General features: G+C 40.9%; 1 protein-coding gene across 3 annotated transcripts; it reads right to left on the minus strand.

Moving 5' to 3' along the window:
- Window positions 1–6,168: 6,168 nt before the first annotated feature.
- On the minus strand, window positions 6,169–21,114 carry LOC117432382 (zinc transporter ZIP13-like). 3 transcript variants are annotated; one of them, XM_034054241.3, is made up of 10 exons: window positions 20,881–21,114; window positions 17,977–18,324; window positions 15,873–15,989; window positions 15,383–15,510; window positions 10,840–10,992; window positions 9,806–9,895; window positions 8,918–8,968; window positions 7,678–7,810; window positions 7,165–7,264; window positions 6,169–6,410 (listed from the first exon to the last, which is right to left on the minus strand). In XM_034054241.3, the coding sequence occupies exons 2-10, from the start codon at window positions 18,311–18,313 to the stop codon at window positions 6,335–6,337; spliced, it is 1,185 nt and encodes a 394-aa protein (XP_033910132.3). In that variant the 5' UTR covers window positions 18,314–18,324; window positions 20,881–21,114; the 3' UTR covers window positions 6,169–6,334. The 3 variants fall into 3 exon arrangements, with proteins under 3 accessions (XP_033910132.3, XP_058858184.1, XP_033910131.3); XM_059002201.1 differs by having other exon boundaries at window positions 20,789–20,884; XM_034054240.3 differs by lacking the exon at window positions 20,881–21,114 and adding an exon at window positions 20,785–20,876.
- Window positions 21,115–22,398: the final 1,284 nt, after the last annotated feature.

Consider the following 22,398-nt stretch of genomic DNA (forward strand, 5'->3'; position numbering starts at 1 on the left):
TAAAAATTAAGCTCACTGTACATCAGATGAATTATCTGCAGAAAACTTTGAAAAACAAAAAACAAAATATAATCTAAAATGCAGGTTATTATTATTATTATTATTATTATTATTATTATTATTATTATTATTATTTTCTTAGCTGACGCCCTTATCCAGGGCGACTTACAATTGTTACAACATTATTTTTACATACAATTACCCATGTATACAGTTGGGTTTTTACTGGAGCAATCTAGGTAAAGTACCTTGCTCAAGGGTACAGCAGCAGTGTCCCCCACCTGGGATTGAACCCACGACCCTCCGGTCAAGAGTCCAGAGCCCTAAACACTACTCCACACTGCTGCCCTCATAGGCCAATGTCTTTGAAAATGATCTTTTCCAAGTTATAAAACAGCTGAGAGCAACAAAAAAGAATATCAACATTATTTATCCTCAGAAAAACACAAGGTGCAAATTAACTTGCTGGATAACAATCAATTCTTGCAGTTTGAAAGCTAGATGGAAAGCAAGTCAACACTAGAGCCAGAGGATAAACACGATAACGTATCCTGTAATAACATTTGTTTTAAATGTGCATGCTTTGTCATTGCCATGCACTCGCTGTAATAAGCTGCATTGGAATTTACAGAAATGAGCACAGAATGACATGGTATATTATTATTATTATTTGTTTATTTAGCAGACGCCTTTATCCAAGGTGACTTACAGAGACTAGGGTGTGTGAACGATGCATCAGCTGCAGAGTCACTTACAATCACGTAAGTGACTCTGTAGCTGACTCTGTAGAGGGTAAGTGACTTGCTCAAGGTCACACAATGAGTCAGTGGCTGAGGTGGGATTTGAACCAGGGACCTCCTAGTTACAAGCCTTTTTCTTTAACCACTGGACCACACAGCCTCCTCTGCAACATAGTAAGCGATATCCACTGACTAATTTTCTGTGGCTTTAGACAGCTGGTTGCATTTTATATCTTGTTTTTACCATTTATTGATGAATGATTGTATCCAATCTCCAAAGAAAATGCAACGCTTGTTCCACCTTACGAAAAAGACTCCTTCATCTAGGTAACTACCAGCAGATATGTGATTGTGTGTTGTACTAGACTGAAGTTAAAAAACGTAGATCGATGGTTTCTATGGGAAGCAGCGTATCATTTAAATGAAATATTTATTTAATTTCCGTCACCTGTTAAATAGCTGGTGTTTCCAGTCTGTCTGCCTTGCGCATTGCTAACGCTCAGATATTGTTAACAGTAGATTGGGAGTTCTTGGCCACACAGTAATACTTATTACCCACCGATTATAAAATATTCTGGCAGCCTAGATATTTGTGACCATGTGGAGAAACCCAGGGAACCTCGGGTGCAGGGTAACCTTCAGTTAAACATGTTAGATACCGTTTTCTGCGAAAGACTCATCGGAGTTGGACCTCAAGGCATTATTGTAAAAGCTGGTTTTCCGATTGGAGAGCATTTCAAATGGCATGGATTGAATTGCTGCTCAATGAAAGGAATGCTTGAGCACCAAATCAAATGGCCCACATGTTCTCTGCTAGCACTGATTAGCCTTAAGTAAAGCTTGGCTTCAAACAGATCTAGCAAAGTGAAAATTATTATCAAGACAGTGGGCAATTGGGAAAATATGAGTCTGTCATCATTATGAAACGGTACTCTGTACTACCCTCAATTATATAAAGCACTGGATTTTTTATAGACTGAACAGTCACAAGTGTTTGGAAATTGGCAATTTATTTTCTTGTATTCAGCTAAAGGAATAAAGTTTTAAAAATAAAGCACACAATGGAATGAGCAAGTACCAGATGCTGCCTTGGCAAATATTATTTGCATAGAAGATTGGATGTATGAGCGCTAATGCAATTCATGAAGTGCTGGAGTTGTTTTTCATTTCGAGCACATACTTAAATGGAATTTGCTCAGCTGCAGTGTGGGACATCAATTCATCCCTATACAGGAGAAACTAAAGAGATTTTTTTTTAATGCTCTTGGTTTGCCTTCTTATTTCCTCATCCCTGTGTTACAAGCACTTGAATATATGGCCTCTTGTCACCTCCTTCTCCAGGGTGTTTACTCTTTCCCCTGCTTTACGGAGGGCTTGAGTCAAAAGCAGGAATAGTTTGACAGGCTCGCAAACACAGAAAGAATGCGGTACTCTTCAGGCTCCAGATTTGCTGAAAACGAAGAGCCCACGCTTGAGCTAAAGACACAAAACATAAGGAACAAGACAAAGACTAAATGTTTTCCCAGCCTGGTGTCTGTGCATATTGTCTGGAATTGAAAGACATTTAGAGTTTTGATACTGACGCAGCTCACAAATCTCAACTCCATACCGGCCTCTATTCATTCCTAATAATTTAATTCTGTCTTTCTTTGTTTTGTTTTTTTGTTCAAAGATATAGATACCTCATACAGTACACATCAAATACAGATTGCGTGTCACATGTAACAGTATTCATTACAATCCTAAATGCAGCAAAAAGTTTGCATTGCCAAGAAAATAATAAAGGGAATGGCAATTAAAAACAAGTACTGTTCTTTCAAAGATTTGGTATAGTAGCCAAGACCTCAAATCTATGTTCTATCAGCTTCAGTACACATACCTTTCCCCACTTCATCCCTTGTGATTTTAGGCTTTGCCTCAGTTATGTAATATTTTTCTGTACAGGAGGCAATATGTATTTATTTAGCAATACTAAAAGAAACTACTGTGACATAAAAAGTAGAAATGTTCTCCAAGTTCTACAGAAAAGTGCTGCACACGACATTCTCCTACTTGCGAGGACAATGAGAATAATTCGCAGTGATTGAATTGTTATAGCTTCCTTTATTACAGGAGAATTCAGCATTTATTACTTATTATAAATAGTTTGCTATGGAAGATATCTTTACTTAAAAAGCAGATGCACCCTGTAACAAGTCATCCAGCATGAACAAAGGGGTTACAGAGGCACCGAGACTAAAAACTGCTGCTAAATCACAGGTCCTGTCAAGTGCAACGCTTTATTGGACTTAAAAGTACAAAAATTCTAACCCCCTTTTATACATCAAAGTGCACACATTTTAGAACCCTCTGCTGAGCTATGAAGGGTACAAGGGGAGCTGAACAGCATGCTACAGAGTGAACCACAGGAGCAGCTACAGGGCCTTGATATTACTGAGAAGTCTTGAGCAAGTGCCTGAGGAGAGGAGCAGAACGGAATACTAAGAAGCACCCAGAGATGAAAGAATTCAAAGAACAAACTCCAAATAGCCGGGGTCTTCCACTGCTGCGTGTAGACAAACCGTTATTGACACATTCGTTGCCTGGAGGGTGGTACAACGAACTGTTTTGAATGTTTAACAAAAGCCATTGATACATATTATAATAACAGCTCTATAGGTCATTTTGTTTTAAGGATCTGTAATGCGTTAAATAATGTAAAGTATGTTTTAAAATATATTTGAAAGAGTTATTAAATTACAAAGACCATGTGCCGGTAAGTAATGTATTCATAAGAAAGCGTATGTGATGAAATTTACTATTAAAATAAACTGTTATTCCTTGTTAATGATTGACTAAACACAATACTACTATGACTACTACTACTAATACTACTACTACTACTAATAATAATAATAAAACACATACACATTATATGCACAGTTTATTTCTATAGACATGCAAAATATTTACAGAGACATCAAAAAAGTGTACAATAACTGTGATAAAAGTATATGCAAAATAAAAATTCTTATCTATACAAACTGACATCCAGGAAAGTGCAGAGATTTTGGTCATTGCTGGTCTCAAAGTGGCTAAAAAAAACGTTCTGCTGGGGGGACATTCACATTCACTACACCTTTATGCATGCAAATACCGACTGCTTCAAACACGTTGTATTGGTTTACTGGCTAACTTCTTCCTAAAAGAGGAATTCTGCAGAATGGGAGAACACAGGTTAAAGAGACTTGCCTTTTATCAAACAGTATTGCATAGGCATGTAAATCTTTAGGATGCTCAAACATTTTCACCGGCCACTGCATAGGAAAGCTCAATTAAGACCATCCCATCTCTCATTAAAAGGTGTCTGGAGACGACAGGTGCCGGCATGCTCTGCCCAATGGGAGGGATAATGCCTTCTAGCAGAATTTCCTGTTGGTAAAGCCAACGTGAGACCTCAGAAATCACCCTCTGACAGGCAGCTAGTAACAGGTCAAAGTGTCTCGCACAGTGTAACAGGTCAAAGTGTCTCGCACAGTGTAACAGGTCAAAGTGTCTCGCACAGTGTAACAGGCCATTTGGATTATTGCTTATTTATTAAGGTATATGACAGGCTGAAGTAAGAGCTGGTGGTGAATGGGGGACGACGACGACAACAGAAATGATGTTGCCATAGTGATCAACTGAAGGGTTATATTGATAACCAAGCAACTGGAGCCAGTTTTATATGTTTTTTGGCTTTTGTGTTCCTCGGTTGTGGAACTCTTTTTCGGTTGACATTAGGCAGGTTGAAACATTGCATACTTGAAAGTCTAAATTGAAAACATACTTTTTGTAACATGCTTGTATATGATTGGTTGTACAGGGGCAGCCGTCATCACTCAGGAAGAGGGGCCATTAACATCAGAGCACTTCAAAAGCAAAGTTTGAACAAGGGTGCCCCCCCCCCCCCCCCCCTCCTCCCAAGAAGTGTTACTTAAAAATTGATATTGGAAGATTATTTGGGACCATCGTTTTTTTTAGAGATTAGTACCAATAAATATATTTTTTTAATCATTATTTCCACTTTCAAATATAGACTATATATATTAGTACCAAAAATAAAACCTATACATTTTTTTAAAATCAGAATTTTAAACTAGAATTTCGGAAGTTTACAGCCAGAACAATTACATTTGTCCTGTCCTAGTTGCAACCGCGGAGAAACAAACGCTTTAGGTGTCATAATGAGGGGCTCTAGTTTATCCTACAGGTTTGAACTGAAACTGTTTGAACTGTTTGGCTTTATAGTGTGAAACCCTAGTTATAATGAGGTGCAAGTTGAAGATCACTTACGCAGGACTTAAGGGATATAAATATAGATAGGAGCTGTTTCTCTGGAGGTGGGAGTGGGGTTCAGACTGTGTTTCTCTGGAGGTGGGAGTGGGGAGTGGGGAGTGGGGTTCAGTCTGTGTTTCTCTGGAGGTGGGAGTGGGGAGTGGGGTTCAGTCTGTGTTTCTCTGGAGGTGGATGTGGGGAGTGGGGTTCAGTCTGTGTTTCTCTGGAGGTGGGAGTGGGGTTCAGTCTGTGTTTCTCTGGAGGTGGGTGTGGGGAGTGGGGTTCAGTCTGTGTTTCTCTGGAGGTGGGAGTGGGGAGTGGGGTTCAGTCTGTGTTTCTCTGGAGGTGGGTGTGGGGAGTGGGGTTCAGTCTGTGTTTCTCTGGAGGTGGGTGTGGGGAGTGGGGTTCAGTCTGTGTTTCTCTGGAGGTGGGAGTGGGGAGTGGGGTTCAGTCTGTGTTTCTCTGGAGGTGGGTGTGGGGAGTGGGGTTCAGTCTGTGTTTCTCTGGAGGTTTCCGCGCTGTCCCTGGAGGTGGGTACAAACCGGAGATTGTTCTGACATTCAGTGGCACAGACTCCCCTTCAGTTCAGTTCAGTCTGCACTTTCCAGGCCTGGCTCTCTGGCTGTGTTTATTTTGAGTCTGTAAATTGTTCCAACACAGCCGACCACCACCCCCTTTTTTTGTTGCTTTTGCATATCAAAGACAACACTGAAATCACCTTTAAAATTATAAATAGTGTTGAAAAAAGTGGCTAAAAGTGTATCTTTAAGACTATATTATTTATTATTACTAGTATTTAAATTAAAAATAACAGAAGAGATTGTCAGTCCACTTCAATTTAGTGTTTGATTATGATCTTCTATTAGACTTAATAAAGCCTTAAAAAAACGCTGAGCAAGGTACTTGAAATTCAAGTTCCGGAGTAGAAGGGTCCTGAGCAGTCTGTCGGGTAGCTGTTTCAGAAGGGTCCTGTGCAGTCTGTCGGGTGGCTGTTTCAGAAGGGTCCTGTGCAGTCTGTCGGGTAGCTGTTTCACAATGGTCCTGAGCAGTCTGTCGAGTGGCTGTTTCAGAAGGGTCCTGAGCAGTCTGTCGGGTAGCTGTTTCAGAAGGGTCCTGTGCAGTCTGTCGGGTGGCTGTTTCAGAAGGGTCCTGAGCAGTCTGTCGGGTAGCTGTTTCAGAAGGGTCCTGAGCAGTCTGTCGGGTGGCTGTTTCAGAAGGGTCCTGAGTAGTCTGTTGGGCGATTGTTCTTGTCCTTCTTCCAGCTTGCCGATTGTCACATGGCTCTGCTCCCGAAGAGTTTACTCAATTATTGCTGACATTACGACCATGACTGCAATACCACTGCACATGAGCAGGACTTGCAGGACAGACTGCCTGCAGAGAAAAAACAAAGGAAAACAGAAAAATGGTAAATCTGTGTTGAGCTCTCAGGCTCCAGTTACCAGACTGTGTTTCATCTTAGTCCTGTGCAGGATAGATCCCAAAGGATCTGTATAGCTGCAAGAGACAGTGCCATGTAGGGTACAAGGTATTTTGCACAGGTGTTGTGCATGGACAGCAATACCAAAGAAAACTCCATTCACTAGATGGCACCCGCTCTTAAACCATAAGAGACACTCTGCTGATCCAGTCTGTGTTACGCAAGTCTGTGGAGAAAGAAAATGGAGCAACTGCAAAAGAGTTGCTTCTGAACCAAAGCGCCTTTAGGTGATGAGAGAAAAGAAAACAAAACATACAAACAAACAAAATGTACTTTAATCTAGCCCCTATATTGTGACCTAATATTCTATATCAAAATTGTAACCATTTAAAAGCAGTATCAGAAACACACAACAAACATGAGACAAGGACTCTGAACAGGGACTGGTCCCAACTAGTTTTGATTAGCAAGTCTGCTGTATGAACTTTCAACTATTCCCTCCTGTAAGAGTTCCACCTGGCTCGAATGAACAATGGCTTTTGGGAAACCTTGAATCCGGTCTGCAATTACTGTTCCTGACAACTCTACCAAGCAGCTTGTAACGATGGGTTCTGACAACCCAGTGCTGTACAGCAGCTGTAAACATCTGCTACTTGCAAAGGGGAGGAGACCCTGCAATGTAACCTCGCAAGCAAAGCGTCCACCTACCTAAGATTGGTCTCGTCAAGAAGATCAGGCACTACATTGACCAGAGCTATATACAGGAATCCTCCAGAAGTGAATGGCAAGATCCAGGAGGTTGTGCCTTCTATGTGGTTTAAAAAAAAAAAAAATTAATAGAACTCACCTGTAAGATACGGCAACATTATTATTATTATGATTATACCGACAGACAAAAACGAAACTGTGGAATCAAAACCTTTTTTCGCATCTCAAACAGAAACAGCTTGCTTTGAAAAGAGAACGGTTGCCCCTGCAACTAACACTGTCTGTATCTATAAAACACTCAAAAGCAAGATATCCAGCAGAACTTAAATAGTCAAATTCTACTAGATTAGCTATTGTCTTCTAGCTGAAACGTCTGTCAAACAATTGTTTTTGTAACGTCTTAAAGTCTGAACTTTTTTTTTTTTTTTTTAATATTGCTACACTGAACAATGAGAAAAGAAAGAGACACACCCAGAATGCCCCTCACCTCTCCTTGATTGACAGATACCCTACCTGCTCCTTTAGGGGACTGTGCACACAATGCGAAGCCAGCTCCCAGCACCCCGCCAAACGCTGTGGAGAGTTGCATCTTGGCAGCGCTCCACCGGTCAAACCCGGCTCTCAACAGGATGGCAAAGTCCCCCACCTGCAATTCAGAGGGTTTGCAGTGTGTTAAGCAAAGACTTCTCTATTTAAAAACACTTGGCAGGATACCCTGCATAGCCAAGATGGGCTTTTTAAGCCTCATTCCCATCTGCCACTGGGATTGACTTGAAAGCGATGGTAGAAGCTGCCTAATGAGGGACCAAAGTGAAGGATGCGAAAGGTTAGTTTTAAATCTCTGATTGCAGGAAAAAAAAAAAAATATATATATATATATACTACAGGTCGCACATAAAGGCTGTGTATGTATTATACTGTCAAGAACATAGGGTAGCTGGGTGAATACATTTATAAATTGCTAAAAACGGACATACAGTTGTGCAATGTGTGTAGCATCTGGTTGCAGATGGGATTGTAGACTGCAGATGGAGCCGGCTGCAGCCCCAGTTTGATACTGGGAACGAGATGAGATCGGGTTTTACACCAGGAATGGAAATAAGACTCCCATTGCATAGCAGTTTGATCCATTATGAGTTTAAGAAGACACACCCGAGCTTGTTACCTATACACACTGTGACTAATCAAGCTCGTACTAAAACCAGGAATGGGTGAAACTGCTAAGCAATAAGAGTCTTACTCCATCCTGGTACAGACTGCTTTCATGGTGCAGACAGAAATGTAGCAACAATCTTCTTTATTATTGGTAGGCCAATAACCTGCTATATACTACACCTTTAACTGAACGATCAAGGAAGTGCAAAGTACGATATGGAGAAAGATTTGGAAAAATGAATGCTGGTCTCATATTGCTGAAGGCCCCACCTCTTTCCTTCCTCCTAAATGATAGCTTCCACCAGCTCTATGCTGCAATTGAACTGTAAAAGGTTTTCCTTTTCTTGTGTCTGTGTGTGGGGAGACACTGCTTAAGAGGAGACGTTTAACTAAAGCAAATCTCCAGTATCCTGAATCAACCCACCCACATTCCTGCACCCACACAAACAAAAAGCTTACCATTTCATGTCAAAATGAGTAAAGTTCACTCGCTCCAATTAAGTACGGTTACAGAAAAAAAAAACTTGTTCCACCCAAGTCATTCTGTTGCAAGAACATTTAAAACAGGAAAGCTACAACAAAAGTGGCATTTACTGACCTCATGAGGAATTTCATGAAGAAGAATAGCCAGCGTTGTTAAAAAGCCGACCTGTTGAGACAGCAATGACGGGGTTACTAATGAATGACAGTGCACCAGGCTTTGGAAAGAGGGTAATGGAAGGTAACCAAGGGAACCACCGATATAACTGTTCATTGTGAAGGTCTGTGTACTTAACAGTAATAATGGCATCTCACAATACTTTCCTGTGTGAAGAGGCAATGGGTTTAAAAACAACTCAAACTGAAAAACAGGTTTACCAGCCATGTCTGCCGTGAACACTGTCCATTACTGCAGCTTGACAGTGTTTTGACTGCGACCCCTAACAGCATGGACAAGGAAAAAGCAATTTCATGGACCACATGCTGGAGGTACAGAAATTATTACATTGCTTTGTACTGTAGGTAGAAACCGTGGGTTTGAAGGTACAGTAGCCTCTTCTAGTCTGCTTAAATTAAATAAAAAATAAATGCAGGAATTCAATGCTAATAGTGCAAACAAGTGGAGCACAAACACACAGAGCATTTGAAAGAGGAGTGAATATAGTTCTAGCATACCCTACAAGCTGGAATTATTTTATAATTGTATTATTATTGTATACTGCATCGTTCACCCCTCGTCTCTGTAAGTCCTCGGTACTTTAACAAAAACAAAAAAATCACCAATTATAACTCTAAAAGTGAAAAAGAAAACTACTTGCAACCCCCTGAATTAAATCTAGGAGTTCCTGATTTGTTAACTTAACTGGGCGTATTTTTTCCTTTCTGAAAATAATGTGCTAATGACAATTGAGTAAATTGTGAATACAAGCCCTTTGCGTACAGTATGCTCCTAAAAATAGTCAAACACACACCCACCCACACAGGAGACTTAAAGACACACACCTACCTTTCTACTGACAAGAAAACTGCCTCCCACAGCCAGTCCGTGTGTGAAGTTATCAATGCAGTTGGCCAGAAGGTTTAAATAACCGCTCGTCTGTTAAAGCAGCACAAATCGGAATGAAAAAAAAAAACAATAATAAGCAAGCAGTCAAAAAAACAAACAAACAAAAGAAATCAACATTTGTGTCTTCAGCGGGTAACAGCAGTTTGTCTGAATAACATCAAAGGAGTTTGAGCTCTCAGGAGCCGGGGGCGAATTACGCTGTGCATTAACCCCCACCTCCATCGTCTCAATTATTTAGCAGCAGAAGTGAACATGAATCCCCGGCTGCATTTATGGTAACAAAATCTGAATCTGTGAACTAGACTCAACACGTTGATACGTTATCGCATTTAACTGCTGGAATCCCGGCAGTTTTGCGTGCATAGTACACTGTATCTTAACCACTTTAAAATCAACCAAGATGCAGAACTTGAGATTTAGCAAAAGCAAACTCTCAGAGGCCTCAGCAGGTATACAATTCCTAATCCATAACCTTGAATCATAAATCAAGTCAAGCTGGCAAACATTTTGGCTGGTAACTAACATGTAAATTAGGGGTATTTTTACTCCATGCCACAGCTGTTAGCAGTAAATTAGCCATCAGTTTTATAAGAGTGTAGATTACCACTTACTACCCTCCCCCCACCCCAGATTTTGTTTCAGAATAGCAACCGATGTATTGATAAGAGATTCTGTTTTTATAAATCCACAGTAACTGGGGAATGAGGAAAGTCTGACGAAATAGGCATTCGGCATTTGGATTGTTTTTAGATATAGCTTGGTTAGAAGATACGAGCTTCAAATGAAGTAGTGACCTGTTTTAAGATACTAATGCCTTCAAAGGCAAAAAGCATTCCTTACACTGTTACTGTAATCCTTAAGAGATACTTTAAAAAAAAACTCACCTGAGCACCTACACCGCATACATACACATAAATCACAACATTTTTCCAGCTGCTGTTTTGCTGGCAAGAAAGTAAAATATTTCCTCAAACCTTTATGGTCTCTGTAGTTTGGCGTAACATTGTCTTGGGCTTCTTCGTAGAGCTACTGCAGTGACCATTGGAGTGTCTGGTCTTATCTTTCAGAGAGATTATCTGTCCAGCGCAGGCTCCATTGTGAAAACTGGCATCAGAGTCTGTGCAGCTCTGTAGGAAAATCAAAAGAAAAACAGGCATAACTGGAGCTGGAGCTAATGCAACATATCAAACTGGTGTGATGCACCCCACAAAACATGTGAACACACAAAACGTCATGCATGTCCTGGTATGTAAGCATGAATGAATGTACATTAAGTATGCTTGCACTGTAAGCATGCATGAAGGTACGTATGCATGTATGTATGTACACCCATGTATGTATGTACAGTACACCTCTTGGCAGAATGAACATCACCACAGCAATGTGAAACAGCAGCAGGAGGGCTGGGAGTCATACCAGAACGGGGTATTTTAGTTTGAAAATTAAAATGATTTATTCCACTAACTGGAGCATGAGGTGGTGGAGGGTATGCGTCAATGCCCTGGCTGAGAACAGATTCTCTCCGAACCCACTCAAAACAACACTCCCGTATCACAACAACTAACCCTGTTGATCACTGAATTGATTTTAACGATCAGTTACAGACTGCTTAACGTTCCTGATTAGCTCTATGGTTTGATCACCCCTTATGTACTTGGTCAGCTATTGAGGTCAGTGGACGCAGCCCCAAAAAGAAGAAATTCCTGTGGATGAGGTGTATTTCAGTGTTCTGCAGGTTGTTCATGTATCTTCCTGTATCCTGGTGAGATAAAGAGTGATGAGGCACCAAGGAGGAGGTGCGCTGGGAGATAACGCAGCAGCTAGGTTTGTTATCAGGCTCCTAACAACTTCGCTTCCCTCTGATTTATAGACACAAGGTGGGAAGGAGAGTAAAAAAATTAAGACACAGCACCCCTGGAATAACATTTATGGATGACATCATTTATGAACACAGAGTAATCACCCCTGGGACAAGTGCTGAGACTGTGCCATGTTCTTGTTACCAGGGCTAGAGCACAAACCTCTCAGGACAAGAGATTACCTTTTCACATGTCCATTTGTTTCAGGTGCCTCCCCCTGTTTGCTGCCTCTGAGCTGATCCTTCATAGCATCTCTAAGTACCCCCCCTCCCCATGCTGAATCTATAACATCAATCGTGCTTTTTTCATAATCTCTAATCTAATGTTACATTATTGCTGTGCACACTACAGAATATTAATGGAGTTTAATGTCAAGTAGTGTGCGGTATCTACTGATGCTTTAAATACCGTGTATGAATGAACTGCATATTATATTTACAGAGGTCTATTCAATTGATCTAAACAAAAGCGCTACTCAACATAACAGATGGTATGTTAGGAATAAATCTTAATGAAGAAAAACGTTGTTCCCACATTCTACAAGCAACGAGAACGAAGAGCACAAGAAAGAGGAGAGCAGCAGGGTGCTATCGACAGCTGCAGCTGACTAATCCCGCTTGTGTTATCCCGCCAATAATCACGCAAGCACGGATGTACCAGCAAACTGCTGTGTGCAATTCAACTTTTTTTTTTTTTTTATCTTTTCCTGGATATTGTACATATGGATGCATGATTTGTACATTGCAAATGTCCTCCCAGTGCTTGTACTGTCCTTTCAACAGCGCAGTGGACCACACATGGGTTAAACTTACAAGAAACTCAAGTAGACAAAGTTTTGGCAAGTGCATGCATCGGTGTATTTAACGGGTTAAAAAGTCTCCTCATCAGCTTTCAGTAGACTTTGGTTGCTTTACTCATGCAACCTGTTCTGACCAAACTGGACTCTCTCTCATTTTGTGTACCCCACAGCACTATTAATAAAGGAGGATACTTGGGGGATATAAAACACGGATCTCGAGCTGTCCCGCCACTGAACAAGAGTTTGTTAAATCTGTTCCTGCCGCTGGCCCACTTAGCTTTGCTCTCTCCTCTTACATCTATCCCAGTTCCCAGGAAAATGAATGCAATTCAGTAAGACAGGCCATGCTTTAAGTTTCAGCTTGCAGACGATTAAGATTGTATTCTGCTTTAAATACACACATCTATAGAACAGCTGTCACAATACTAAATATTTCTTAGCAGATGTGTTTACACACATCGCTGCTTCTGAAACTGAATTCACAGTAAGCTTTCAATTGACATATGTTGCTATTATAATATACTAATGTAAGTTTGCATGCAAGATGATGACACTGAAGATAAGTATATTTATACCGTCTCTGAAAAGGTTAAAAAGAAGCATAATTTAGTGACACAACCAAGGCAAACCCATTAAAAATAAGACCTTGGAACAAAGTTAGAAATCGCATGTATCTGTGAGTCTTTATTAACAGTTGCAAATGAGATGCTGTCAGGCTTGCTGAGTGTTCCGGTGTGCACAGCTGCCACCTTGTCACTCACAAACAAGAACAAACACAAATGACTTCAATTACTTACAAATTACTTTTTTCCTTGCGCCGTAAAAGCTGATTTCATCAGAGCCAGGAGGCTTTTAGCTGAACACAAAACTGCGTATCTAAAATATACCGGACTGGTTTAACTATTTATTTCTTACCACTTACACTGCCAGAATATCTGCCTTATTTTTTGCAATACTATAGCATTGTACCATGTCAAAAACACTCCATTCCATTGTTACTTTAGATCTTTTTTCCCTTTTTTCTTCAGCGCTAAACTATTTTACACAGTGCATATTACATGACGCCTATATAGCACCTTTATATATATATATATATATATATATATATATATATATATATATATATATATATATATGTAAAGCACAGGTATTATTCTCTACACAGCTTACCAACGATTTGATTTCCAGATGCAATAACACAACAGCATCCCCACTACTGGGGCATTACAGAAAGAGGATTAACTATATTTTAACATCCATAGGTCATGAGATTATTGGGGGCTGTGAATAAGGAGCAGATTTATTGGAGGGTCAGAGAAGGGTCAGCCTGTGACTTCCAGCTATGAATATCGAACACGGATATAAGTGGAATCTCACCACCTGCCACCACACGTACGCCGAGCATTGTACTTATTCTCCATGTGCCCTGTATTCTAATCACTATACATGCAACATCACTGCATACGTTTTTCTAATTCAAATGTATAGGACATTGTCCACATGTCAAAATATGACTGCACTACCGGAGATTGCTCACTCAGCCCACACTTTATAAACCCAACTTCAGATAACGTAGATTAAAACTGAACAGCATAGTGCTTGAAGTGCCATGGAGGCAGCATCCAATATAGATGTGACATAGAAGCTGTGTGTGTGCACATCTCTGTATCTGTCAAAACAGATACAAATAGCAAATCAACCTCAATTCCTAATGCTCTCTTTTCTGCAGACTTCTAAATTATGCAACGCGAACAGCTTGTCTGCTGTAGGTTACAGTACTTTTATTTACACCGCATTACTTAGGGTACGAAAGGTAAGATTTAGGAAATAGCTTTGACTGCAACAACCACAACCACAACCACACGCTTTAAAACGACCAGAAGAGTCTTGAGAATGCCAGTAGGCTAATATAACAAGGTTACAGCCCCTGCAGTCCCGATCATGTTGAAAAGTACTTGCAAAGTATTACGGGATACATACAGTTAAACATCACACGATGTTGTGTTCCATCAAAAGTATAGCACAGAATAATAGCACCCCCCAAAAAATAAATAAATAAAAAACTGCATTAGGTTTTAAAACCCTTGGCATCAATCATGCTGTCAACTGTGACCAATTAGGATGCAAGGCAGCTTGTGCCAGAAGGCCCTTTCAGCTTTCAAGGAAGGAAACCGCTGCCATAGTTATTAAGTGCTTCAACCTCCCTTGCCCTTTTACTGCTGCCTATGTTAAGCACTTCCTGCAGAAGAATGCACCCAAATAATGGCTGCAAATTCCTAATGAATTCCGGCTGAATACCAGAGTAATAACACCCGAATATCTACTGCATATTCTCGCGTTCTGAAGTAATTCATTTTGAATTCAGCCCTGTTAATTCATGTGGATTTAATTACCAGTATTCATTCCATGTTCTTTGTAACACATGCTGTTGATCACATGTAGAAGGCATGTATTCCTGCAAGAACAGGGGGCTGAGAGAAGTGTTCATTCATGCCTCATACATGTGATCCACATCCTTTGTTACAAAGAAACATGGATTGAATATGAGTCAGCTCAGTCAGGATTAATTATTCTCTCATGCATGTGTTGCACTCTGCACCACCAAGTGGCAAAAACCCCCCCCAAAAAAACATCATTGCCATTTGAATGCCTTGTATACATTACAGTTTATGCTGGGAAAGGATGTCCCAATTGTCTACCCATCACACCTGCTCTAGTATCCACCACCCTTTATGTGTTCACCTGACACTAATACAGACCTGGAGCTCAATATTCACAGTGTCCATGAGAGCCTGTATATGCATGCTGCTGAATCTCTTAATATTCCACACAGCATAAAAAAAAAAAAAAAACACTCACAGACGGGGATTCATCCTCTTCCTCCCTCTCTCTGTCAGGGAACATTTTCTCCAGGATGAGGAAGGTCAGCAACCCTGCTATCACCCAGAGACCCATAGTCTTGTGCTGCTGGTGACTGTGGCTCCCACCTGCATGGCAACAAACACATACATACATACATACATACATACATACGTACATACATGAAGATTTAAGATTTTGACATTTTAAAAAAATAAAATAATAAATCAGGTAACAAACAGACTGGTAGCTACTAAAGGGTCAACAACATCCTGCCTGGTAAGTTGTTTATTGATTTTGGAATTTTGGAATACTGTAAAAAGGGAGCTGGAATTGAACCCTGCTATATCCATTTCTGTATTTGTCAATTTGAACTGTTCCGTTTAACGCATGGACTCTTAAGCTCTGCGTTGTAACTTCACAATTTTAAACCTGAACCCCATTCCCTCCCAGGCCCACGGCCACTCATAACAGAACCAGCACAGGTTACCTGTCCCACTGCTGCTGCAGGAGTAAGCCCAGGCCTCTGGCAGGAGATGCAGGAAGACGTCACCCAGCAGGCCACCAATCGCAAAACTCAGCAGCTGCTTCAGCTTCTGGGAACCCGCTGCACGGGAAACAAAACAGCAAACAATGACTTCGTGGCATTATGGTGCTACCGGGAGACGTGACCATATATCTTGTTCCGCTGGATAAAGGGCCACGTATAATCAGGGAACACTACCAGTGTGTATTGTTAGAGCATTTGACCGACTTCTGTCCTACAAACCCTGTACCATAAAAAAAACGTTTTGGATTTCAACAGGAATTCGAGGTTAAATGAGTTTCAAAAAAGAAAATAAGAAAAAAGACTTTTGCTTTTCTTGTACCACACTAAAAAGAACATTGTTTCCTTGCAAAAGCAGAACTATCTGGAGTACACCCACCCTGACAAGCACGCTACCTGAGGCTGCCAGGGGCTGGCCAGGGCTGCCAAGCACTCTCTCTGCATATTCAGAACGACAGCCGCTGACTGGCGCAGGGAGATGATATAAAGCCTTTATATCAGTGGAAAGCAGATGACATAGCTGACACTGAGCTCATTATCAAGAACGAAAACAACGATTTGAAGGCAAGAGGACAGCTATCCAGTGGCTGGGCTTGTTACTCCAATCTGCCAGTGTTTGTTTCCATGCCTCATCTCCACAGTTACCCCAATATTACCAAGCCTGCAGGGAGGAGATAAGCAGGTCTCAACAGGACTGGACTGTTACCTAACCCACTCCAGCCATAGCTACTCTGCCAGTCAAGCATTTCAGGTTTAGAATAGGCCTGCATGAACAGAGGTGTATATATACAGTATAATGTTAATAAGCTAGCCATCTTTAAGCCTCCTAACATTGCAACAGAACGAGATATCATCATTGTAGCACTGTAAGCAAACACTGCTGCTGTAATCGAGACCGTTAATTATAACTGACCCAGGTCTGATACCAAACACTAAGTGGAGTTTGCTATGAAATGCAGACCTTGTAGGTCAAAGAGGCGAGGCAGTTGTACAAACCACAGTAGAAAGCAGAACAAAAAAATGCCACTTTGTTTAGTCTTTGGTTTATCACGTCCAGGCTGTTGGACACTTGGAGAAAGTGTGTTCCAGCCAGCTGTGGGAAGCACAGTAGAGCTGCCAGATTTTTCTCGACTTTGACAGAGGAATGCCTGGACAAACAAATAAGCTTGGAGGTTTAATCTCCTATGGGGTTTCAGAGTTCCAGAGGTCTGGGAGCAGTGATGCATCCCAAGAATCCTGGCACCAAGGGTTCACAGAATGTCTAATGCTAGAGGCGTCCAAGACACATCAATCCACAGAGTTTGGCTGTTAGCAGAGTCCATTCTGTATATATTAACACCATCTGCAATGAATACAAATTTAAATGATCTATAGAAATAGGAGCTAACACATTTACAAGATATATGAATAGGCTACATACTGCATAGAAAAATGAGCAAACTGCAGGGAGAGCATGGATGAAACAAGAGCAGGTCAGACTGATATGCAGGTGTTGACCCAGACCAGAATGCACAGTGGCTACTCCAGGCGCTGCAGCTAGACTATTCCAGGGTAGCCCAGGGGCAGCCCTTTAGAGCAAAATACACATTGTTTCTGAATCACAGGCAGGGAACAGCACAAGCCTTAAAGAGAACGATCTTTGTTACTTTCTTACTAATTAAAATGGAGAGAGACCCATTAGTCCAGGTAATACTGTAAGAAATGATTTCTACCCGCTTAATACTGACTCACTGATGTAGAACAGCAGCTTATTAGTCATCCGGAATAAGTGTAGGGTTTAGCAGTCAAAGCTGGTCGATGGAATCATTTTGGTTACCGTTTTAGGCGTGACCGTTTCATGGACACAACTATGCTATTTAAAGATCCGTGTTTACTTCTTTATTTCTTGTACATTGTAATTCAGCAAACAGGCCCGCTACCTTTAAATAGGAATCTTGCATTAAACACAAGCCACCTGGTGGCTGCAGGCTGTAACTGCACAAAAGGGATCTTAAAGGGAAAGTCATTTCTGGCTCAAACTTGGACGTTCTCAGAAACGATCACCCACCTTCGGTTTTCAGGGTGGCCCCAGCCTCGATGGGGATGACCAGGAGGGGAAAGATGCCACTGAGGCCGACCATCACCGAGCCAATGAGAGAGCAGACCCAGGCGTCAACCCTCTCCCCCACAAAGAGCTCCGACAGCGCCCCGAAACTCAGCAGCTCCTCGGCGCACCACCAGCGAGTGCCAGCCGCAGCCTGCACCACCGCGGTCTGGGGCATCTTCTTAGCACTGGATCTGTGGCTCCACGACAAAGGAAGCAGCAAGGCAGCGACGCTCAGGGTTAAACACAACGCCAGTCTCGGTCCTTTCATTCTGAATCCAGTCCTAACACACTCCAACATGGGCTTGAGCACTGGGGAACAAAACACAGGGGAGAGGGGAGTGCATAAGCCCTCGTTCAACCTCAGCAGTTGTTTGGGCTTCAGGAACATGTGTGTATTCTTCAAGGTCCAGTTTCGTCTTGACAGTTCTATCTAACAACGTAGTCCAAAATGTAAAAATAAATAAGGACTGTAAAATTTCACATTTATCAAACGTCCCATTGAATGGTGTACCAGTCACCATTGCAGAATCCCACTATATGAACAAAAGTTCCACACATTAATTCTACACTGTGAAGACTGCTTAGGATTTCCATCTCTCCACACCAGAGGTGTCTAATCACGGTCCTGGAGGGCCATTCCACTCCAAGTTTAAACAGGTAAAATGATATCATTACCAAACAATTTAAAACAAGGTCGGAACAAAGAGTTTAAGTGCCAACTGGACACCCCTGACTTGAGTCACTCCAGTCAGAATGTTGCCAATACTTTTATTCTTAGGAGTGTTCCTATTTATTTTGTTTTAGATTAGAAAGCATGTAGAAACGCGAGACTAGACTTGAACCACTCGGCCAAACTTTATTGAGAGAGAGAGAGAGAGAGAGAGAGAGAGCACATTTCATAACTTGAAATGCAGCTCCATCCCTGTACTGAAATTTTCAGCCCCAGGAAGACTGACGCAGCTGTAGGAATATGTAAACATTGTTTTCTGCTTGTAGGAAAATGATTCTTCAGAATCTGTATTCAGAAACCATAGCATGTTTTGTAGCCAAATAAATATTTTAACAGATATTAATTTAGCAGGTTTCTAAATACATGTCACACAACACAATTTAACTCCATAGAAACAGTTATGTCAACCAATGACAGGGGTGGAAGTAAGACTCCTATTGCATAGCAGTTTCCCCCATTCCAGATTTTACTATGAGCTTGATGAGCCCCAGTGTACAGAAACAAGCTCAGGTGTGTCTTATTTAACTCATAGTAAAACAACTTTATTTTTATATCTTTGTAACAGTTTTATTGTCACAAGTATGTTCATGCAATGAAACATTCCTTATTCAAAATTGCTCCATTCAGTAGCTAAGGGGGTTTTAAAACCCATTGTAATGAGCACCAAAAAGTCTACCCTTGAATGCAACATTGCTGCTTGCCACTGATTTTTGCCTCAGCTTCATAAATTCCATGGAAACTGTTTGGTGACATCACAAAGGACAACCCACAGTGCAATGAAATTCAAAGCAGATGAAATAACATTACAGCGCATGCCACTTGTATGTGGTTGGATAATTTTAAAAAAAACCGGTAATATTTTTTTTTAAAAAGGTGAATTTATTACTATGCTTACAAAGGATGGATAATGCATAACGAAAAATGCCTAGTCTTTTTCTGCATGCAGAATAATATTGCTAGGGTACCACGCACACCACCAAGAGGAAATCTCGTTTCAATCACAGTGCTGTCTAATAACTGAGACCTGGATAGGTCGTCGGGTAGTGTACTCAGCAGCAAAGCCGCACAGATTTTCTGATCTGCATAGATTAATTCAGTAGTTCGGGACAAACACCAATCACAAAATGTTTTAGTACAAATATTTATTGTAGAGAATGCGGAGTATGCGATTTAACAGAAAAGTATGCTGTATATACACATTCATTTGGCATCAAACCTAACTTGGTTTGAGGGTTCGCTGCCTGGCCAACTGGACGAGGCTGAGACCCCCATTTGATAAAACATAAAAACTGTTAAGAAAGGAGGAGGTGGTGGGTTACGATGAAATCAAAACACAACTGAGAGATAAGTGAAGCGGGTATTTATAGTGCTAACAATTTAAATTAGCTAATGTGTAAATTGAATGATTCAATTTGGTGACGCGGAGATTGGTGTCTGACCCTCCTCCCGAACTTTAATTATAAATTTCATTAGTTGGTGGGCTTCTTGCACGTACTCGCACTGTGTATACCAGTCCAAATCACCAAATATCCATGGTATTTAATACATGTAAACGCAAAGTTAAACATTGCAATGCCACGTTATTAAGTATTTGTAATCGTAGAAGTGCTGGGATACTTAGGAATTCGCACAGGACAGTTTTCAACCTTTTCTCCAAACTGTTATGTTGCAGGACCTCGCATTTCCATCTGGAATCTCGATTAGTCTGGTGCAGCTGCACTAACCGAAGTCGTCATCAAGCCAACGCGAATACGTGCCAGCATAACTTTCTAGAAACTCTACTGCATCACATTTCGCCAAAAGAAAATCGACACGGGGGTGGATTTTGATCTCGGGAAATGCATTTCTTAACTAATCCAAATTCAATCGATCGATGGATTAACACTTTTCGCTTTAACGTTATGTAGCAGATTTATATTATTATTATTATTATTATTATTATTATTATTATTATTATTGCCAATGAGGATAAACCTAGCAGAACTTATTAACAATACAGTACAGTAGTGCACTACAAGAACGATTCAAAAGTTACTCACTTACTGCCTTTTTGCATTTTCATTCCGGATAATCTTACATTTTAAACGTTCTCATTTCAGTACTAAAAAAAAAAAAACGTTCATGATTATTTTTACCCTGTAGTTTGAGCTCCAGACTGACCCTGCCATCCAGTCCCTTCTCTCAAGCTGTACACAGCTACAGTACTAGCGGCTGCTGTGTGTGCAGTGTCCTGAAAATATCTCGGCTAGTCAGCTCCTCCCGCAGCCACGTCTCTTCTACGCCCAGAACCAAACACGCACCACGGAACTAAAAAGGCAGAGCAGGGCCACATTTGGTACTGTAGACGTACGAGGACACTAAAACGGAACACACACTTTCGCTTTTCACGCGTTTTTAGTGACTTGTACCGCGCATTGTGTTGGTGGGAAGAATGTTCTACTGTTTGAAGCAGTGAAGTGGAAATGATTATTGCCTACAAATTGAGTGATTCGGTTTTAACCCATCCAGCACTGTCTGGTTATTGCTGTCTGATGTAACTTGATGACAAGACATCCCCCAGCATTGCAAGGGTTGCCAACTCGCCCCATACTCCCGGGAATCTTTAAAACAGATCAGGTTTTCATGTTCAATAAAATTGATTAATCTGCGGTCACAGAATTATGGGGCCAGTTGGTAACCCTACACCCAGCAGAGTTAATAACACACATTGTTTGGAGTTACTCAATAAACCACGTATTCTAACGCTCCCCAAAAATCGAAGGTGTTGTCCCATAAGGTTTTCTATCTATCTATCTATCTATCTATCTATCTATCTATCTATCTATCTATCTATCTATCTATCTATCTTTTTTACATGTTAAATACATTTATTTTGGTATTACCGCACCAGTAAAATGTAACACAATGAGAGACTAACGGGCACCTCCCCAAAAGCAGTGTGTAATGTAATGACTGTACATTAGGGGGTGCTGTCTACCAAGTGTATTGCTGAATAAACAGTACAGGTTTATTCAGGGGTGGCCAAAATTGTCCCTTCCACTGCTGATCTTGGTTCCAGGCCTGTTTTAAATTGTTTAATTGAACCACTTAAACCCCAATCCAGACCCCGAAGCAGTTCATTATATCTTTTTACCTGTTAAACCTGTAGCGGAATGGCCCGCCAGGACTGGGATTGGACCCCCTGGTTTAATAAATGCAGGCATCATGAAGCACTGTGCTTCTGCTGTATACAGCTGCTTTGGATTGCCACAGAGGAAAGTACAGCAGTACCTGTCGGTGATGAGGTTAAAAGCTCAATAACCACACCTGCAGACAAGCTTGGCTCTTTTGTGCACGGGTTCATGGTCAGTGTGCATGGTCGCCAGTCCACACACAGCCTCTGTCCTGTTGCACAAACATCATGATTTAAATGACTTTTGTAACTATAAGTCCTTTAAAGAGTGATAATAATAATAATAATAATAATAATAATAATAATAATAATAATAATAATAATAATAATAAAAACATGCATAGAAAATTTGCGTAATAATTCACATTGAAAGCAGGGCAGAGATCTCCTAAGATACCAAATTGCAGAACATCAGAACCACACTGTTATAAAAACGCATGCTTTTCTAGTAGACAGGAAATCATGCAAGAAACTTGCTGAG

Source organism: Acipenser ruthenus, chromosome 27, assembly GCF_902713425.1.
Source record: "Acipenser ruthenus chromosome 27, fAciRut3.2 maternal haplotype, whole genome shotgun sequence".
Classification (NCBI taxonomy): domain Eukaryota; kingdom Metazoa; phylum Chordata; class Actinopteri; order Acipenseriformes; family Acipenseridae; genus Acipenser; species Acipenser ruthenus.